The 20,290-nt window shown below is 54.9% G+C and overlaps 1 protein-coding gene across 1 annotated transcript in view; it reads right to left on the reverse strand.

The window, feature by feature from the left end:
* The window catches only part of ADAMTS7 (ADAM metallopeptidase with thrombospondin type 1 motif 7), a 56,581-nt gene that overhangs the window by 7,985 nt on the left and 28,306 nt on the right, over nucleotides 1-20,290 (reverse strand). Inside the window, exons 9-18 of the mRNA XM_024128688.3 lie at nucleotides 9,122-9,266; nucleotides 8,439-8,531; nucleotides 7,893-8,038; nucleotides 6,335-6,504; nucleotides 5,947-6,080; nucleotides 4,897-5,017; nucleotides 3,423-3,667; nucleotides 2,999-3,140; nucleotides 668-794; nucleotides 29-242 (exon numbers count right to left, since the gene is read on the reverse strand). Coding sequence (XP_023984456.1) covers nucleotides 29-242; nucleotides 668-794; nucleotides 2,999-3,140; nucleotides 3,423-3,667; nucleotides 4,897-5,017; nucleotides 5,947-6,080; nucleotides 6,335-6,504; nucleotides 7,893-8,038; nucleotides 8,439-8,531; nucleotides 9,122-9,266 — 1,537 coding nt within the window. The remainder of the gene's footprint in view (nucleotides 1-28; nucleotides 243-667; nucleotides 795-2,998; nucleotides 3,141-3,422; nucleotides 3,668-4,896; nucleotides 5,018-5,946; nucleotides 6,081-6,334; nucleotides 6,505-7,892; nucleotides 8,039-8,438; nucleotides 8,532-9,121; nucleotides 9,267-20,290) is intronic.

A 20,290-nucleotide genomic window follows, 5' to 3' on the forward strand; every position in this document is an offset into this window, starting at 1 on the left:
CCCCTCCCCCTCCCCTCCTGCTGCTCACCTCAGACCAGTTCCCCACAGCCCAGGTGGCCGGACAGGGCACGTCGCGGTTGCAAGGGGTTTCGGCAGGGGGCCGGGGCAGGTGTTCACAGGCAGGTGGCTCCAGGGCGCTCTGCTCATCCAGCCCCACGCTGTGGATGCAGAGCACGGCCCGGCGGGAGAGCCCCCCAGGCCCGCAGGAGCTGGAGCACAGCTGCCACTCACCTGCCCACCACCTGTGGGGGGCACAAGGGCAGCATCAGCGTGCAGCCACCTGGACTCCCAGGCACTCGGGGTTCAGGGAGGGTCGGGCCTAAGCCCAGGGGACGATTCCCCAGAGCTCCAAGCCTGGGATGGCCCCCTGGCCCCCAAAGCCCAGTGACAGGGCACAGTCCCCTTTTCTCCTGCCACCTTCACCCCTGGGGGACCTGGGCAAGACCCAAGGCCTGTGTCCACATCCAGGGACCCAAGCACGAGCGATCAGGCACGTCCCTGGCTGATGCTGGCTATCGAGGGGGAACCCAGGCCCAGGCTGAGGTCGCGGGCAACCAGGGGCTGGGGCCTCAGCCTTGGGAAGGAGGCTGAGAGCCCAGCTCCCCCTGATCCTCCCAGGGACGCCCTGATGAGGGACACCTGGGAGTCAGGCGCCTGCTGGGCTCACCGGGCGGGGCAGGGCTCCTCGCTGCACCTCCTCTGACGGTCATCGGGCCGGCCCAGGGGCTCACAGTGCCTCTCGTCCACGGGCCCCGCCTGCTGCTCCATGCACTGCACGCTCTGCCTCTGCATCCCTGGGAGGCCATGGGGGCTCAGCCTGGGGCCGGCACTCAGGGCGCCCCCTGCCCGAGCTACGCTGCACCCAAAGACACAGCTCTACCCCACTCTGCTCAGATCCCTTCCAGACAGGGCCTCACTGCCTCTGTCAGGGTGAAGACAGGCCCCCACTGCCCCCTCCTCACTGTCCTCCTGGCCTTCACCCCCACCCCTAGGGAGGCAGCAGAGTGTGCAGGTTCAGTGGGCGGGGGGTCTAGCCCCACAGCTTCCTAGCTGGGAGGCCTGGGCAGCTCACTTGGCCTCTCTGAACCTCACTGTCTTCATCTGTTAGTGGGAGTAACAATAATACCTGCCTTGAAGGCCAGGTGGGAGGATAACGTGCTCACGGATGTGCGGGCTCAGCCCATGCCTGGCACACGGTAAGAGCGCAACCAGTGCCAAATCCAACCACGGCCTAGCACCACCTCCAGTGTCTACACTCCTCCCAATAGGATCAGTGCCCAGAAATTCTGGAGAAGAAATCCGTCAGACCTCCCAGTCAGGCATTCCTCTCCAGCCTCACAGCCCTCCCCACCCCCTGCCCCGGCACTTGCTTTGTCACTGTTCCTGTCCTTCACTCCCCCTGCCATTGCCTGTCTCTGCGCCCTTGCAGAGCTGGGCTCTTCCCTCTCCACACGCACCCCACACCGCCTGCTGAGGCCCAGCGGCAGGCCCAACTCCAATAGGCTCTGCCTTCACCCTGCTCCCCCTATGGCATAGAAGGGGGACTGACCCTTGCCCTGAGCCTCCAGTCTCCCCTCCATCCGCCTCCTTCCTTCCTAATAGAATGCAGGGTTTGTTCAAGGTAACAATGGGACCTGCTGAAAACACTCCCCACTGTAGTTCCCATGCAGCTAGGGGGTCTGGGACACAGTCGTGCCAGGGAGAAAAAGACACGAGTCCTTCCCGAGAGTCAGCCCTTTGCCCCTTCTTCTTCTTGCCAGCAAGCAGCCTGGGCAAAGGGTGCCATCTTGTGACACACACGAGGGGAAGGTGGGGCTGAGAGTGGTCCCTAAAAACATGGCAGGCCATCCAGCCAGCTTGGACTATGCACCCTCCCTGGGGGTTCTTACTGCCGAAGACAAGTAAACCCTTATCTGCCCCAGCTACCACTCATCAGGATCCTGCCACTTGCCACTCAACACATTCCTATTCTGTCCACGTAGGAAGCCACCAATTTGCTGAAAGACAATTCCCCAGTGTCTGGTTCATCAAATGTATTTGTTTTCACATTTGTAAATTTAATTCATATGGGGTAGGATGCTTTTAATAGCTTTTGAAGATTCCTGCCCAGATTTAGTGGGTCAGTGTTCATTTGTCATCATAATAGCATTTCAAGGAATGTTCAAATGTCTCTGTCCCAGATTCCTGATACTGAGACCCCCGGACACTGAGGGGGAGGCGGAGGGGAAGGGAGACTGAAAAAGCCACAGGGAGGGGAGCGTGAGAGTTAGTCAAATAGTTACACATTTTATAAAGAGTTTAAAGGAATAAGTAAATGTGGTGAATAGGCCATTGGGCTAAGAGGCTCAGAGTTTGGGTGGGGAGATCCCTGTCACGTCCCAGCTCCCTCCTCCCTGTCCCTGTCCTACTCCATCCATCTCCCCCCTTCCTTCTCTCCCCTGCCCCTCCTCCTTCTCTCCCTTCCCCCTCCCCCTTCTCACTGGGGAAGCCCTCCTGGGCCAGCAGCCCAGGAGTGTCAGCCTCTGGGCCTCCCAGGAAAGGGTGGGAGGGCACCGAGGAGGGGGGCCCCGGGGAAGCCTGTCTGTGGCAGGAGCTAGAGGAGAGGAAGGAGCTTATCCTGACGGAGATGCAGGTAAGGCTCTGGGAGCATGAAGGGGTCAGATCCCAGGTATGGGGCAGAACCACGGGCACAGGACCTGCCAGAGCTGAGCAGTGAGAAGAGGGAGAGGCAGCTGGTGCCCCTCTGGGGGAGACACACTGAGCGCTCGCCAAGCGCCACGTGCTGTGCCCGCCTCACCTTGTTTACTCTCCCAGTGGACCTATGAGATGGGGCCATTGCTAGCCCCATTATATAGATGGGGGAACCGAGGCCCAGAAGCAGCATTCCAAGTTCACAGCAGCCCAGCAAATAAGCCATGAGCCAGAGGCTAAAGCCAGGCATCAGTGCCCAGAGACAAAGGCCCTGCTGGGCAGTAGCTGTGCCCACTGCTCTCCTCACCTGTGCCACAGGTGACTGTGCACTTGGTCCAGGGCCCATAGTGCCAGGAGAACTCAGGCGGCTGGATCTGGCTATGGCCATCCGCCTCCCTGTGGATGATGTACTCGTAGCGCACCCCAGGGTTGCTCTCCTGGAACAGGAGCTGGGGCAGGCAGAGGGGGGGCCCCGTGAGCATGAGGTGTCCTCTCCCTTCTGCCCAGACCTGCCACCCATCCTAAAGGAGCCAACCTCAGCCACCTCTGGGACCCGGGGCTATACCATGGAGCCATTCTAGAGATGGGGAAACCGAGGCAGAGGCCCCAGCAGCAGGGCCAGGCCCGGAGCGGGACTCTGTGACTGCCCCAGGGCTCGCTCCTGCCATGCGGCTGGGAACCACGGATTCCACCTCAGCTCCTCCCCAGCCTGGGCCCCAGGAGGCAGTCACCTGGATCCAGATAGGCTCGTCGGTGGGACCAGGGGATGTGAGGTTCTCCCAGTTGCCTGTGCGTGCATATGTGAAGGTGGTCCCCGCCACCTGGTAGTCCCCGTTCCACTGGATGATCCACCCACCGTTGAGGAAGTACTTATCCGGGTCCTCGCTGCGTAGGGCCAGGAAGTTGGCGGCCTCGGCCACCTCCTCGATGCGGATCTCGCGAGCACCGGCTGGGATCACCCCCACGTCCACATACCCTGTTGGCCAGGGATTGTGCACAGGTTGTGAAAAGAGGTAAGAGGGTTAGCTGTTGCCCGCCCTCACCTCTCTTTCCACTTGCCCCTGCCTGCCGATGCCAAAGATTCCATCGTTAACTTAAGATTCTGGGTTCCCCACTTAGATCTGTCCCAGATCACCAAAGCCTCAGAAGGGCTCAAATCCTACCCCCTGACCCATGCCCCACCACCCTTCTCTGGGAAACCTTAGCTGGTCTCCCTGTCACAAGGCTGGGCCTATCCCCTATACCTGGGGCCAGCATGACCCTTTCTAAAAACCCCAATTGACTGGGCCTTTCCCCTGGGATATCCTCCTCATACCTATACAGCCTGTTTTTGTTCTTTCACTAAGTAGTACCCATCAAGTGCCTGGCATTACCCTGAGGACCCTACAGGTATAACAACCCTATGACATAGGTACTACTGTTATCCCCATTTTACACATGAGGACACTGAGGCACAGAGAGGTTACATAACTTGCACCAGGGTTCTGCTGGGATGTGAATCAAGCTCTGAGGTCTGAGCTTTAACCACCACGCTGGACTGCATCTCTGGGGCTGAAAGCTAAGCTTCTTGGCCTAGCATTCAAAGCCTTATGGCATCCCCGCCTTTCTTATAGATAGGTCCCCAGGACAGAGCATGCTCTTTCTTGCCTCCAGGCTTTGTTGGGCACAAGCTCTTTCCTCCATGTGTAATGCTTTTTCCCATCTCATCTGAGTCTTTTATGACTCAGCTCAACTTCCACTTCCTACAGGAAGTCTTCCCTGACCTCACCATGTCACGACCTTCTTCCTCAGGGCTCTCACAGCCCTCTGGGCCTCCCTCCACTGCATCTGTCACACTAAAAGGTGAGACTGCTTCACCTCTGTGTCTCCCTCACGTAGCACACAGTTGGCACTTAAGCAATGTATGCAAAACAGGCCCTGAGGTGAGTGAGTGGAGCTGGGGGGGGTTGTCTAAAGCTTCATAAGGCCACTCATAAGCCTGATAAGCCCAGGCTGGGGTCCCTGGGGCAGGAGGACTCCCTGTGAAGGCAGGTCTCTGCACTTGGGCCTGGGTGCCCTGACTCCTGCCAGGATTCCTAGACCCAGCAAGGCAGTTTGCCTGCTTCCCATCTCTGGCCAAGGGGGCCGTGGGCAGGGCTCAAGGGAGACAAGGAAGGGCCACCAGGTCAAGAGTGCCCTGCCCCCTGCCAGTGGTCTCACCCATACCCAGGCCCTCAGCCTCCTCGAAGGTCCCGCTCACGGTGTGACAGGTGGAGCCGTTGCCGTGGCACACGCCGCAGCGGTCCTCGATGGCACCCGAGTCAATCTCGAAGTCGCAGCCCACATTCTGCAACACATGGGGAGGGGAGACCCCTGGTGCTGGGCCACTGGCGGCCAGCCCTCTCTGGTACCAGCCTCGGGGGCCTGCCAGGGTGGGGAGGAAAGAGCTCGGAGCAGGGAGCGGGGGCCCCACCACAGCTGTGCCCTCTGACCCCACGTAAACCCCTCGACCTCTCTGAGCCTCAGCTTCCTCAGATGTGAAACGGGGAGAACCACCTGTACCGTGAAGGTGTGCTGTGAGATCGCATGAGACAAGAGATGGGAGAAGCTTTGTAAAAGGCCACAGCAGGCAGGGGGGAGCTGGCACACCCGGGGTCCTGATCAGCGTGGACAGGAATTTCCCCGAAACAGGAATCAGTCAGTGTTCCCTGCTGGTCGTCCCCAGTGCCCAGGCCTCTATGCCCAGGGGTTTCCCTTCCCAGGAGCAGGGGAAAGAAAGTGCTGAGGACGTGGGTAGGGGGAGTGGCACTGACACTGCTGGAAATAAGTCTAGGTATTGTCAGCAAACACTGACGCTTTCTCTGCCAGGTCCTGAGACCTGCACGGCCCTGCAATGCCCTGTTAAATGACTGCATTTAACCCTGTGACGTGGCTACATGGACAGACAGTCCCCTTTCTACTATCGCAGAGGAAACCACTGCTGAGGGTCATCCAGCCAGCAGGAGGTCGAGCTACCACCTGAGCTCTGGTTTCCGGGCCGGGGCTGGGCCGGCACAGAAGCCAGCATTCAGAAGCCATGGCGGGCAGGCCGTGGTGCAGAGGCAGAGCCTGCGGGTGAGGCCCGATGATATGGGGGCTCCAGTCCCAGGAGGAGCGGGGAGGCTTTGCTGAGAGGCGATGGCAGACCATCAAAGGGCTTCCCTGGCAGAGTGGGGATACCCAGTGGTACGGCCTGGGGAGGGCAGTGCTGGAGACTCTCTTCCTAGCTGGGCACACCTTGCAGATGCCGTTGATGCAGAGGTCACGGCTGGCCTGGCCCTGGTAGCAGGGGGTGCCATCGACCACAGCGTCCCGCAGCTTCTCAGCAAAGTACTCATTCGAGGGCCGGCAGTGCAGCTCGCAGGGGTTCACTGGGGGCCCAAGCAGAGGAGCCATGAGGGACAACCAGGGCAGGAGTCACGGAGGCCACCGGGAAGACTGCCTCCACGACACCCATCAGTGGCGGGCTGGGGGCTCCACTGGGCTGGTAGTATCTGCAAGGCTGTCCATGGGAGCCAGGAGGGAGGAGCAGCCCCAGGAGACAGTGCCTGTATCACGGGGCAACCTTGGCCCTTGTAGCTCTGCCCTTCCAGGCCTCAGTGTCCCTGTGGGCAATAGGACTCACCGTCATTGACCACGGGCACCCACGTGTGCAGCTGGCCCTTGTAGAGCATAGCGTCAAAGTGGCTGCACTGGACTTGGCGGAAAGAGGGGCGGCCGGCAGGGCAGGCCTGCAGGTTGCACAGGCGAAAGCGCTTCCGTTCACCCACGCAGTATTTGCCCTTGTATTTGGGCCTGTGGGGAGAGTGGGGTGGGGGGCAGTGAGTGCACAGCGACAGTGAGTGCCGACTGCATACCCGGATCCAGAAGTGGGGCCCTCGGAGCGAGCAGCTCCTCCTGCATCCCTAACACCCAGAGATTCCCGCCGTCTACCTCCGTTCACGCTGCTCTCCCTGTGGGTCGCCCACACTCTGGTCCAGACACGGGCTCCCTGTTTGAAAGGATCTCAGGGAAGGTGGCAGCAGGAAGCCTGGGCTCTGCCCCTTAACCTGCTGTGTGACCTTGGCCAAGTCTCTGGACCCCTCTGGGCCTCAGTATCTTCATCTATAAAATGGGACTGGGGCTGCCTCTGCAGAGGGTTGTTCAGAGGCTGGGCCAAGCTGCAGACATGACTGGCACGAGCTGAAGGGGCTGCTCCAAGTCTCCAGCCCGTGGGACCCAGAGTCCTGACAGCCCATGTGTCAGCAGACGTGTTCCTGGTGGCAGCACCCCAGCCCAGGTCAAAAGGAAGCCCCCTTGGCCCTGGCCCAGCTGAGAGGTGTGCCCCCAGCATAGAGCCTGAACCCTAACCCCACCCCTGTCTGCCCCCAACCCAGCTCAGACCTAGAGGCCTGGAGGCAGGGTGGGGTATTAAGCACGGGGCCCTAGAAGGACCCGGCTCTGAATCCCATGCCCACCCTGGGGCAGCCTAGTGAAGTGGGCTCATCCAAAGGCACCGGGCAGCCCCTCGGTCTACAGTACAGCTGGCCTCTCTGCATCTCCCTGAATCTTCACCTCACCACTCGTAGATGGGGAAACTGAGGCCCAGAGAGATGAAGTCACTCACCCCAGGTCACACAGCACCCCTCCCAGGCTGACCAATTCTCCCAGCTGTCCCCAGTCTCATCTTGGACCCACTTGTACCCCAAATGACACTAAGTGGCTCTATTTACTGAGCGCTTACTACGAACTAGCTGCAGGGCTTTTACCTGCATCTATCCTCTACCAGATGGGCACTGCTGCTGCCCCATCATATACTTTCTCTGGAAACCGAGGCCCAGAGAAGGGGTGGAGAGGGAATTTGAACCCTGATCCGTCTAAGGTTCAGGGTCTAAGCTCTTAGCCACTGTCCTCCCTGCTTCCCTCCCACCAGCTGCTGCTTTGCTGTGTGGCCTCTGATGAGTCCCTCCAGTCTCTGGGCCTTGGTGTTTCCCTCTCTGCAATGGGGTCAGCAGTGGGGACTCAATCAGCCTCCGGGGCACTCCTGGAAGTGACCCGGGGTGGCTCTGGACACTCTGGGCTTGGCCTCCATGGGGATACTTCTGCGAGTGGGAGGCTGGTACAGAGCCAGTGTCCCTGCAATCGCCGACTCTGCTCAGGGCGCCCCATCCCACCTGCCCCGGGAGCCCCGGCCCCGCACTCACACAGGCTGTGTGCACTGCCGCTCGGCACTCTGCACGCCCACGCCACAGCTCCGGGAGCAGACAGACCAGGCGCTCCAGCCAGACCAGCCACCGTCCACGGCCTCGGGCCGGAAGCCCATGGGAACGCACTCCCCACTCAGACACCACTACCGAGACAGACAGAGGTAGAGCAAGCCCACTCCAGGCTCCTCACCCTAGTGAGAACAAGGTGGGTGGAAGGCCTGGAAAGGCCCAGAGGGGAAGGACCTAAGGGCTGGGGGAGGCCCCCTTCCAGTCACCCAACACCTGGGCCCCATGGTGGAGCCGAGCAAGGAATAAAATAAGAGTCCAAATGCTGACTCTTCTGAGTTGAAGGCACTTTGGAGAATTGCCCGGTCAAGCTCTGCCCCAGAGCCTCCATTGTGCAGGTGGGGACTTGGGCCAGAGAGGGCTGGGGTTCTGCCAAGGGCATGAGCAAGTCTGTGAGCCAAGGCCGACCCCGGAGCACGGACACAGCGGGGAGTCTCACCTCTCACCCCCTCCGCAGCTGGACTGGCGAACCCCTACCTTGCTCTCCCCACACCTGGTACCATCCACAGCTGCATCCAGCTTGGAGTGACAGGTGGTCCCCACGGAGCACCAGAGCGTGTGGCAGACATTCTGCAAGGAGGAGGGCAAGGGCCATACCCTCACCTCCTCCTCGGCGCCACCACTTGCCCTGCCCCCTCACCACCCCCACGAGTCCCCTGGGAATCCCTCCTTGGGGCTGGCACATGTTGGGGGTCTAGAGCTGGAACCCCCTCTTGTCTTCCCGGACCACGTGGTGTGGGGGGCCCTGGGCTGGGGCCCCAGGCTCGGGTTTGTGGCTCAGGCCAGTCCCCAGCTCGCCCACACCTCTCCCAGCCCCAGCCTACCCGTCTGGAAACACCCTGGTCAGAAGCTGCAGGGTCTCTGACATGCCCATGGCCATCACTTCGGGCGGTCTTCCCCAGGACCCCGCAGGAGAGGTTTTATTTTACGTCTCATTATCCAGCTCCAGCAGGTGAGGGCCTTGCCCAAAAGTCCCATGGTTGGTAAATGGTCCACCCAGAATGCAGACTTGGGTCTATGGCCGCCCAACCCTAGGCCTCTCCCACAGGCCATTTTATGTCTCGTGGGCATCACGTGCGGGCCGAGCCCAGGCTGGGTGGGGTCTGCAGGCTGCTGAGGGCTGCCCTCCTCCCCCGTGTCCACACAGGCCCCACACTCACGTCCATGTCATCGCAGAAGGCAGAGTAGGCCCCATACTGGAGGCGACACTGGTGGCCCACGTCATAGAGGACGCCAGGTGGTATCGAAGGGAAGTCGATGACATCCTTGGTGGGAGGGTCATCCAGGCAGAGGCCCCACCCACGGCTGCAGAGGTGGGACAGGAGTATGAAGTGAGGGGCCACCTGTCCTCTGGGGCAGAGGGGGCAGCCTGAGAGACCCATCAGGGAGGCCGCACCAGGCCAGTTGGGCAGGGAAGGTGGGAAGGGGCTTAAAGCCCTAAACTTACAGGAGAACTCCAGCCTCCTTGCTCACCCATCCTATTCTTTGACCTAAGCTAGAATGAAAGACCCTCCCAGCCTCTCCCATCCATCTCCAGGGCACTCCAGCTGGCTAAATAACTCGTCCCCCCTACCCAGTGCCAGGCCTCTCCACAAACTATTCCTTCCATCCACGACACTCTCCCCACTCCTCCACTGGTGAAGCCTCTCTCCCCAGGACCCAGCCCAAAGGCCCTTCCCTCTGAAGCCTCCTGGACCACTAAGCCCTCATGTGACCCTGCTCGGAGTTCCTGCAGCCTCCACCCCTCAATCCATGATCTGGAGAGCATCACATCACAGCTGATACAACAGCAGGCCTCTGATGGCCCCGCTCTGGGCTGAGACCTAGGGTCATCTGTGGGAGGACCAAGGCCTGAAGGCTGCCCCCTCTCTGGCCGCCAACCTGGGAGAGAGCCCAGTGCCTGCCAGCCTCTGTCACTCCCTTATTTACTCCTGCCCATCTCCTGCCAGGACTCCCTGGCAGCAGCAGGAGGGAGGCAGGACCTGTGGGACTTGGGGTCCCAGGCTAAGCAGGGTAGGGGGAGGCAGAAACCCCCCAGTTTTCCAGCCTGGGAGACTTGAGGGTGGCTGGGGCCAGGTCGGGGAGCCAGGATGAGCAAAGGGTCCTGGTTAGGACTGAGGGAGGCACAGGAAAGAAGGGCAGAGGTGATGGATGCTGGGGTCTGGCCAGGAGGGAAGGAGGAGACACTATGGGCCACAGAGAGGCCGAGAAATAGGCTAATTTGTAGGCCCGCGTGAGGAAAGGCTGGGGGCAGTCAGCCACTGGTATCTGGGAGTCCAAATTTCAGAGGCAGAGGTCTAGGAGCTGCAAGCCCAGGCCAGGGCGGGTGGTCCATGTGGTCTCCCAGGTCCCCTGGCTGGTGGCAGGGCCCGGGCTCTACCAGAGCTTCAGGGAACAAAGCCTCAGTGACCAGACGCCTGCTGAGGACCCTGGGGGCACCTCCCCACCCAGAATCAGCTGGCCCACCTATGTTAGCTAGAAACGGACCCTCTAAAATGGGCATCGGGCGAATGAGCAGGCGTGGAACCCAGCCCTCTGTCCCAGATCACCACAGGCCAGGCTGGCCCTGGGTGCTGAGCGGGCACTCTCTCATCTGTTCCTCACAACCTCTCAAGCAGAAAACTCTACCACCACCACCTCCTTACACTTTCAGGGCCCAGGGCAGTGCGTCACTTGCCCTGGGTCATGTGGGAGGGTAGTGATGGTCAGGATGTGATGCCAGACCAGGCTGCCAGCACCCACGTGTCCACTTGCTAGGCTGCCCTTGGCGCAGAGCTCCTCCCATCCGATCGTGAGCCTGCCTCAAACACTTCACCCCAAATAGAAATTCTAAATCATGGCAGCTGAGGCCTAGCAGGGAGAAAGGAGTCTTCTGATTGCGGGCTTCAGCCTGGAGGCTCCCTGGGCCTGCACCCTGGGGCAGAGCATCGGCTGAGATGGGGAGGAAGGGGGTGAAGGGTCAACCTGGCCCCAGGGCTCCTCCTTTTGGCCTGGCAGGACACAACGCAAGATGTAGCTGGGGGGTTCACCCACTCCTCTGACTCAGACCCAGCCAGGGAGCTCCTCTGACTGGGGTCCAACGCGCCTCAGCCCCACACCAGCAGGTCCCAGGCCACATCCAGCCCTTCAGTTTTCCGGCCAGGACCCGGTGCTGACATGCCACGTATCAAGTTTCTGTGGCCTGCTGCTGGGCAGCCAGAGCAACAACAACCTCTCAGGGCCATCCTATATGTGTGTGAGAGGTTGGGGTGCCTGAAGGGTCCTCGTAGGACCCATCACCAGAATCAGAGCCACATTCAGGCCCAGATGCTGACTGGAAACCCAAATTCTGCCCTGCTGCTACAGATGCTGTGTGGCCTTAGGCCATCCCTTACCCTCTCTGGGCCTTCACATCCTCATCTACAAGAGGCTGAGGCAGCCTATGTGATCCCAAGCAACAGAGGTATAAATAGCAGCATCTACTTGGGAAAAGTCACACAGGCGGCCGGCAGCTGGCCCTTCCTTCCTCTGCTTGGCTTACTGCCAGGCTCCCCATGCTGCTGACATACGTCAGCCCTTCCCCTCGGGGCCCCTCCTCGCTCTAATTATAGTGGGCTGGGCAACCCCACACGGGGTCACAGCAGACAGCGGGTGGCTCCAGTCGGAAGTGTCACTCCCACCTCAAGGACTGCAAAGAGCTGCCCATCACCTGGGAGAGACCTGTGTGCCCCCTCCCCTCGCCACCCCTGGGGGCCTAGTCATGGAGTCGCCAGATGGTGGGGGCAAGGGCCCGACACACGATCAGGCCCGCCTCTCTCCTTGCAGAAATCCTGGCTGCGAAGGCATGAGAAAACAGGGCCTTCCCTCCCTGGCCCCAGGTCCAAGTAGTAGCTCATGAAACTAGAGTTCCCTTATGAAACAGCAGGGTTCCTTAAAGCAGCTCTCAGCCCAGAAAGGCTCTTCAAGTTCTTCAGGTTGACGTCTTGGACTGGCCAATGACCGCAGGCCCCAGAAGCTTTCCTCTAGCCCCACCACCACCTCTTGAAGATTCTCCATCCCACCCCACGCTCCCGCACTGCCAGCCCTGGACCACGCTGTGCACCCCACCTAGAGCATCCTTCTTCCTCAGGGTGCTGCATGAGTCCTTAGAGGGCAGCGCTGTGGCTCCTTCTCAGAGGTGATGTCCCTGCCCCTCTTCTCCAGATTCCTACAAACCCCACAGGCCTGTCTGCCACAGTGCTAATTACCCGGAATTGTCACATGTCTGTGCCCCCCAGATGGTGAGGGTCTTGAGGACAGGGACACTACCTCCTCTACCACTGTCCCCCTGAACACAGTTTGAGACCAAGTGGGATTCGCCAGTGTCTGGGTCTGTGTGGCCTAATAAACATCCACTTTCAGGAAGCCGAGGAGTGTCGCATCCAGTGGGGAATGGGGGGTGGTCTGAGTGCCTCTAAGACACCCTCAAGCCCTGGAAACACTGCCTGACTCCACCTGGTGCCTTCCTTCTGTGAATCTTGCTCATTCTGGCCTCCATCCTGTCTAGGTGGGATCTGTCCTGTCTTCTGTCCCACCCCCAGCAAGGAGACAGAGGGTGGAGGGGCTAGAGGACAGGTTGGTACCACATTCGCCGTCTGAGCGCCCCCTCCCACACCTGTCCTGGGCCTTGTGATCCCCTCCTGCCTGACCCTCCAGGGTGGAGAGGTGAGAGTGCGACCACCCTTGGGGAGATGAACTTCTCCTCCCTCCCCAGCTCCCCTCCATCTGCCGCGCCTGTATCTCTCTTTCCGCCTCCTTCCAGCTCTTCTCGGTGCCAAGGCTCCGGGAGGCCCTGGCTGGCTCAGGGTTTCGCCCTCTCCTCCCACCCTCACCCCAGGCCCCAAGCCAAGTCCCTCACACATTCCAGCAGCTGAATGAAGACAGAGACGCATCTGTCTGTCTGTCTGTCCTGACAGAAGTCAGGCTGGGCGGCACCCTGGGTGGGGGGCAGCTGGGAAAAGCCCTCAGGGTACTGCAGGGGCAGCTACTCTTCTGATTTCCCAGCCCTTCTCTCACCCTTGACTCCCATGTCGGGGAGGTGACAAACCCTTGGGATAGTTTTCTACCCAGTTCCCCCTGCCCGGGCCACTTCTCTGCTTCAGCTCCTCATCACTTATCACTTGGTAGCAGGGATAACAGTCACCAGGCATTGAATGCTAACCATGTGGCCAGCGCTGTGCTACACACTTCACATGTGTGCTCACTGAATCCTCAGAGCAACCCAGGAGGCAGTCCCATCATTATCCCCAGTCTTTGAGGCTTAGGGCTAATGTAACTTGTCTGCCAACACGGGTAGAAACCTGGCCCAGAGTCCAGGGTCTTAACATCAAACTCAACTCTTCTCTGCTTCTAGTCCCACTCTCCACCCAGTAATCCCTCTTCTATCAGAGGCCAGAGTCCTGCTCTCACATCCATAATGAACCTGGCCCCAGTGAATGGACTTCTAGAAAAATATGGCTCATTGAACAGACACAGATTTATTTCCACTCCCTTCCAGAGCCCCACTAAGATGATAGGAAAGGAATAAACAAGGCATAAATCCACAAGGACAAAGGGCAAGAGAGAGGTGATGATGGCAGATGAAAGATGTCAGCAAAAGCAGATGATCGAGTAGCAGCTGACTTACCACAGCAGTGAATGCTGAGAGCCAGTCCTGCAGGGAGAAACTACCCAGAAGTGGGACACTGGAAGGGCTCAGGAATCAGGGTCCCAGGAACCCCTGGAGGCCTGTGCGCCAGGAAGACTGAGGACAAGAGCCTGGCTAAAAGTCTGTAAGACCCACTAGATCCCCTTCCCAACCCCATGTAGCCAGGCTATGGCCACCTTCCTGCCTGGCAGAGGGCCGGGGTCACTCTCGGGAGAGGGTGATCCAGGAGATCTGGTCCAGGAACACCAGGCACAGTGGAAGGCCTGAGGCAGAGGGACCTACAGAGAAAAGTCTACATGAGGAAGGCTGAGATAACCGCCAAGCTCCTTCCCCATTTGGATCCCAGAACGCTGTAGCCAGACTTACACCTTTCCAGGAAAAGACTAGAGGATGCCTCTCTGGGGCAACAATCACTCAGAAAAATGACCCTAGATACTGACATTTAAAGATCTCCCAGGGCTTCCCTGGTGGCGCAGTGGTTGAGAGTCCGCCTGCCGATGCAGGGGACACGGGTTCGTGCCCTGGTCCAGGAAGATCCCACATGCCGCGGAGCGGCTGGGCCCGTGAGCCATGGCCGCTGAGCCTGTGCGTCCGGAGCCTGTGCTCCGCAACGGGAGAGGCCACAACAGTGAGAGGCCCACGTACCTCAAAATAAAAATTAAAAATAAATAAATAAATAAATAAATAAATAAAGATCTCCCAAAGAAACAGCCCCATCCCCACCAGTCCCTCAGTGGTGATGTGGAAAAGTGCGGCCCAGTCCACAGACCGCCCAACTGCCAGCCCAGTGCCTCCTTCCATGGAGGGAATACAGCCATGCCACCTTAAGAAAACCTTTTAACATGACAGAAAGATTTAAAAAAAATAACTCAAAGGAAAGAAAGATATTGCAGGGAGCAAAAGAAAAAAAAATCCACATAAATAGTAACCTCAGAAAGATAAGATACTCTACCTATGGAACTAGAACAGGATAATAAAAAGGAGCATTTAGAGAATAAGAAAGTTCAGGAAAGTAGAAGTACAACAGAAAAAAAATTTTAAATGTAATAGAAGGGTTATAAGGTAAAGATAAGGATGTCTTCCAGTAAACAGAAAGAGAAGAAAAAAAAGTAAAAAAAATGTAAAAATAAGAAAGGGAGAGAACAGCTGAATATGAAGGATTCCAGAAGGAGAAAATAAAAGCAAGATGACTATCAAATAAATAATATAAGAACATTTCCAAGAACTGAAGAACATGAATTTTTAGATTAAAAGGGACTACCAAGTGTCCTCCCAAAATAAAAGTAGACCAAGGCACATAATTGCCAAAGTTCAAATCACCAAGAGAAAAAAAGAGAGAGGGAGAGAAAGACAGACAGAATATTTTCTATATTAATAGAGAGACAGAGAAAATCCTAAAAGCTTCCAGACTTTTTAAAAGGTCACATACAAAGGTTTGGGAATTAGACTGGTATGAGACTTGTCAACAGCAGTGTTGGAAGCTAGAAGACAAAGGAAAGACACCTTTGAAATTCTGAGGGAGAAAGACTTCTAACTTAGAAGTTGCTACCAAATGATCAGTCAGGTATGAGGGAAGAATAAAGACAAGGAAACATTTTAAGACAAGCAAACCATTCACCTCCATACACCCCTTCTCAGAAGGCTACTTGAGAATATGCTCCACCAAAAAAAAGAAGTAAACTCCTCTAAAAAAGGTAAGCAAGGGGCTTCCCTGGTGGCGCAGTGGTTGAGAGTCTGCCTGCCGATGCAGGGGACACGGGTTCATGCCCCGGTCTGGGAAGATCCCACATGCCGTGGAGCGGCTGGGCCCGTGAGCCATGGCTGCTGGGCCTGCGAGCCATGGCCACTGGGCCTGCGCGTCCGGAGCCTGTGCTCCGCAACGGGAGAGGCCGCAACGGTGAGAGGCCCGCGTACCACAAAAAAAAAAACAAAAAACAAAAAGGTAAGCAAGAGATCCAGGAAACAGAACGACCATGCATGACAACTTTAGGAGAGAAACAGAAAGCATCCAGTTTAGACTGGAGCAGGATGAAGGGAAGTTGAGGGGGTGTCCGGGAAAGAAGGAAACTGTTAAGACGATGGGGCAGGGATTGCCTGATTGCCTTCTGGACAACTGGATTAAGACACATTTTGTAGAATTGTTGGAGGATACGGAAGACTTAGAGAAGCAAAGAAAACTAGGCAAATAAAAAAGGGGTTCTGAAAAAGAGAACATCATTTTGTTACAACACTTGGTTCGGCATTATCTATACAGCCCTAAAAATGAAAACACTGAACGTGGATTTAATCAAGGTATGCTAACACGATATTGGGATGTGATGGCAGGGGCAAATGTGTACAGGAAGTGACACAAGGGGTTAAATCCCAACCTTACATTGTACAAGTCTTCTGATAATATCTAAATTGAAAAATCAAGAAACAGCACTCTAGGAAGGCTTTTTGGAACTATGAAAGTAAATAAGGTAAGAAAAAGCTAAAAAGGATGGAAGTTGAAAGTGGCTGCCCAAAGAATGGAGGGTGCGGTGATTTAAAGCTCTGCTACTGCCATCTCGAACTCTTAATATTTTTGAACTTGTGTTCTGTTAAGTGAGTTCTGATGGAACAAGAAGGCGAGTTCTGATGGAACAAGAAGCATGTGTGTGAGCAGGGGAGATATGCGATGTCTGTGTCCTCTGCTCCTTGCCACCTCTGCTCCATGCCACAGCATTCCAGCGGACCCATGATGTGGAGGAATTCGGTGAGACTCTAAGCAAATGGAAGATAAGCATGCTATGTCTAGGACAGTCCCAGAGGCCATACTTTGCACTAGAACCAGAACTTGCTTCAAATGCAGAAAGAAGGCAATGATGTTTTAAGAAACAGAAATGACCAAGGAACTCTATAATCCTTTGTTATTTGTGTTACTTCCTTGTATCAGCCAACTACTGCACTGAAAATGATGGGCTAGAAGGAAATGTAAAGATAGTTCCATTTCCTGTCAGTTCTTTCTCACTCATCAGTAAGCCAAGGCAGAGAGTATTGGGAGAATGTGTGCACGTTATGAAGTGAAATAAAACCAGTCAAATTAGTTTTGTGCAGTATGTCCACCGTTCAGGTAAATATGAGCTACGAAATATGAATTACATCATTTTGGTGATTCCACATGAGTTCAATGTGCCTATATTTGCATTTAAAAATTGGCACTGCATAAAGATGAATGGTAAAATTTATGCTAATCATTTAGAAATAAAGACTAAAAAAAAATAGAAAAAAAAACAATAAAAAAAATCAATAAGAGCTGGACCCTCACCCCATATAAGGAACAAGCTCGCCCCCCCACCTCAGGGAGTGAGCAAGCAAGGGAATCTTTTGTTTGTTCGTGCTCCCCCTTGCTGCAGCAGGGGCCCCCATAAAGCCTTGCCTGAAAAAAAAAAAGAAAAGATAAACAAAATTGATAAACCTTTAGCCAGCTCATCAAGAAAAAAAGAGAGAGGGCCAAAATCAGAAATGAAAAACAAGTTACAACTGACACCATGGAAATACAAAGGATCATAAGAGACTACTATGAACAACTATATGCCAATAAAATGAACAATCTAGAAGAAATAGACAAATTCCTAGAAATATATAATATCCCAAGACTAAACCAGGAAGAAACAGAAAATAGGAACAGACCAATTACCAGTAATGACATTGAAGTAATTAAAAAAAAGAAACAAACAAAAAAATTCCCAACAAAAAGTCCAGGACCAGATGGCTTCACAGGTGAATTCCACCAAATATTTAGAGAAGAGTTAAGACCTATTCTTCTCAAACTATTCCAAAAAATTTCAGAGGAAAGAACACTTCCAAACTCATTCTATGAGGCATCACCCTGATGCCAAAACCAGACAAAGATACCACAAAAAAAGAAAATTACACACCAATATCACTGATGAACATAAATGCAAAAATCTTCAACAAAATATTAGCAAACAGAATCCAACAATACACCATGATCTAGTGGGATTTATCCCAGGGATGCAAGGATGATTCAATATGTGCGAATCAATCAATGTGATACACCATATTAACAAACTGAAGAAAAAAAACCATATGATCACCTCAATAGATGCAGAAAAAGCTTTTGGCAAAATTCAACATCTATTTATGAAAAAAAAAACCCCAGAAAGTGGGAATAGAGGGAACATACCTCAACATAATAAAGGCCATATATGACAAACCCACTGCTAACATCATACACAATGGTGAAAAAACATCATACTCAATGGTGAAAAGCTGAATGCATTCCCTCCAGGATCAGGAACAAGACAAGGATGCCCATTCTCACCACTTTTACTCAACATAGTATTGGAAGTCCTAGCCACAGCAGTCAGACAAGAAAAGGAATCCAAATTAAAAAGGAAGAAGTAAAACTGTGACTGTTTTCAGATGACATGACACTATACATAGAAATATCCTGAAGATGCCACCAAAAAACCACTAGAACTCATCAACGAATTCGGTAAAGTTGCAAGATACAAAATTTTTTATTTTTAATGAATTTATTTATTTATTTATGGCTGCGTTGGGTCTTCGTTGCTGTGCGCAGACTTTCTCTAGTTGTGGCAAGAGGGGGCTACTCTTTGTTGCAGTGCGTGGGCTTCTCACTGCAGTGGTTTCTCTTGTTGCAGAGCACAGGTTCTAGGAGCGTGGGCTTCAGTAGTTGTGGCACGCGGGCTCTAGAGCTCAGACTCACTAGTTGTGGCGCACGGGCTTAGTTGCTCCACGGCATGTGGGATCTTCCCGGAGCAGGGCTCGAAGCTGTGTCCCCTGCATTGCCAGGCAGATTCTTAACCACTGCGCCACCAGGGAAGTCCCACAAGATACAAAATTAACATACAGAAATCTGCTGTATTTCTATACAGTAACAGTGAATTATCAGAAAGAAAATTAAGGAAACAATCCAATTGACCATCGCATTGAAAATAATAAAATACCTAGGAATGAACCTACCTAAGGAGGTAAAAGACCTGTACCCAGAAAACTGTAAGACACTGATGAAAGAAATTGAAGATGACATAAACAGATGGAAAGACACACCATGTTCATGGATTCGAAGAATCAATATTGTTAAAATGACCATACAACCCAAGGCAATCTACAGATTCAATGCAATCCCTACCAAAATACCAATGGCATTTTTCACAGAACTAGAATAATTTTAGAACTTGTATGGAAACACAAAGACCTCGAATAGCCAAAATAATCTTGAGAAAGAACAGAGCTGGAGATTTCATGCTCCCTAACTTCAGACTATACTACAAAGCTACAGTAATCAAAACAGTATGGTACTGGGAGAGGAATCAAGACAGCAGAGTAGAAGGATGTAAAACTCACCTCCTCCCCCAAATACATCAAAAATACATCTACAAATGAAACAATTCTCACAGAATACCTACTAAACACTAGCAGAAGGCCTCAAACACCTGAAAGGACAGGAAAGACCTTCACATAACTGGGCAGGATGAAAGAGGGGGGTGAAAGGAAGCAGGATGGGACCTGCGCTCCGGGAGGGAGAGGTAAAAGAGGAAAGGTTCCTGCACCCTGGGAGGCCCCCTCACTGGGAGATCAACTGGCACAGAAAGGGAGCTACAGAGGCTTGGAGAAGAGCAAAACAACTGGTTTGTGGCAGGCAGAACAGAGAGAGACCTGCACAGACAGTCCACGTCACCACCCTGCATGCCGCAGCCTGAGACAAGAATCTGCTGGTACAGGAGGGGTCTTGGTGCTGAAACTTGGGGTTTAGAGGAGACCTGGAGAGAGGACTGGTGTTGCCTGTGTGGAGACAGCCTGAAGGGGCTGGAATGTGGTATGGCTGCAACCAGGGATGTTCGCAGAAGAAGCCCGGGCCTGCCATAGAAGTGATGCACCATTGTTGAGTGGTGAGCAAAGGGAGGGGTGGGGTCGCCATAGCAGCCTCTTTCTCTATGCCCCAGCTGCCGCCTGGGTGGGCCCACACACCCCAGCCACAGCCTTGGTGGGCTCCCATGCCAGCCACTGCCTTGGTGGGCTCCAGGAGCAGGTGCCAGTGGGTTGCCCACGTGCAGAGGTGGGGCTGAAATAACAACTGAGCCCCAGGGACCACATGACTTATGAAGCAGGGCTGAAATCTTTCCCCAGCTGTGTGAGCTGCAGATTTACACCTCTGCTGCCAGCTTTGTAAATTCAGCACCTGTGGGACATCCGAGCAGACAATGGGTGCTCCTGCGGCTGGGACGGGTCTGGCCTTAGGAGCTGTGGGCTTTGTGGGCGCTTGCACGCAGGGGCTGGGCCAGGCCAGGATCTGAGCTGCCTCACTCCCACAGCAAGTCCTGATGCATGACTACTGCAGTCCTGGGATCTGACTTCAGTGGATCTGCGCTGGTGGCCTTGTGAAAACAATGCCTGAGAAACACCAGGGTTTATTGACGTCATTCCCACGGTTGAGGCGGGGCCAAGGGCTGTGCCAACAACAGTGGACTTTGTGATCCCGCACAACGGGTGACAGGTGACACACAGTGGATGGCTCTGGCGGAGGAATACTCGGTGGCACCTCTGCCAGTGGGAATGCTCCAGTCCTGCCTATCTTACACCTCAGCTCAGAAACGGATCTGGGGGCTTCTATTCCAACAACTAGGGAACAGTTGGACAAGGCAGTGACAAC

This window comes from Physeter macrocephalus, chromosome 11, assembly GCF_002837175.3.
Source record: "Physeter macrocephalus isolate SW-GA chromosome 11, ASM283717v5, whole genome shotgun sequence".
Taxonomy (NCBI): Eukaryota; Metazoa; Chordata; class Mammalia; order Artiodactyla; family Physeteridae; genus Physeter; species Physeter macrocephalus.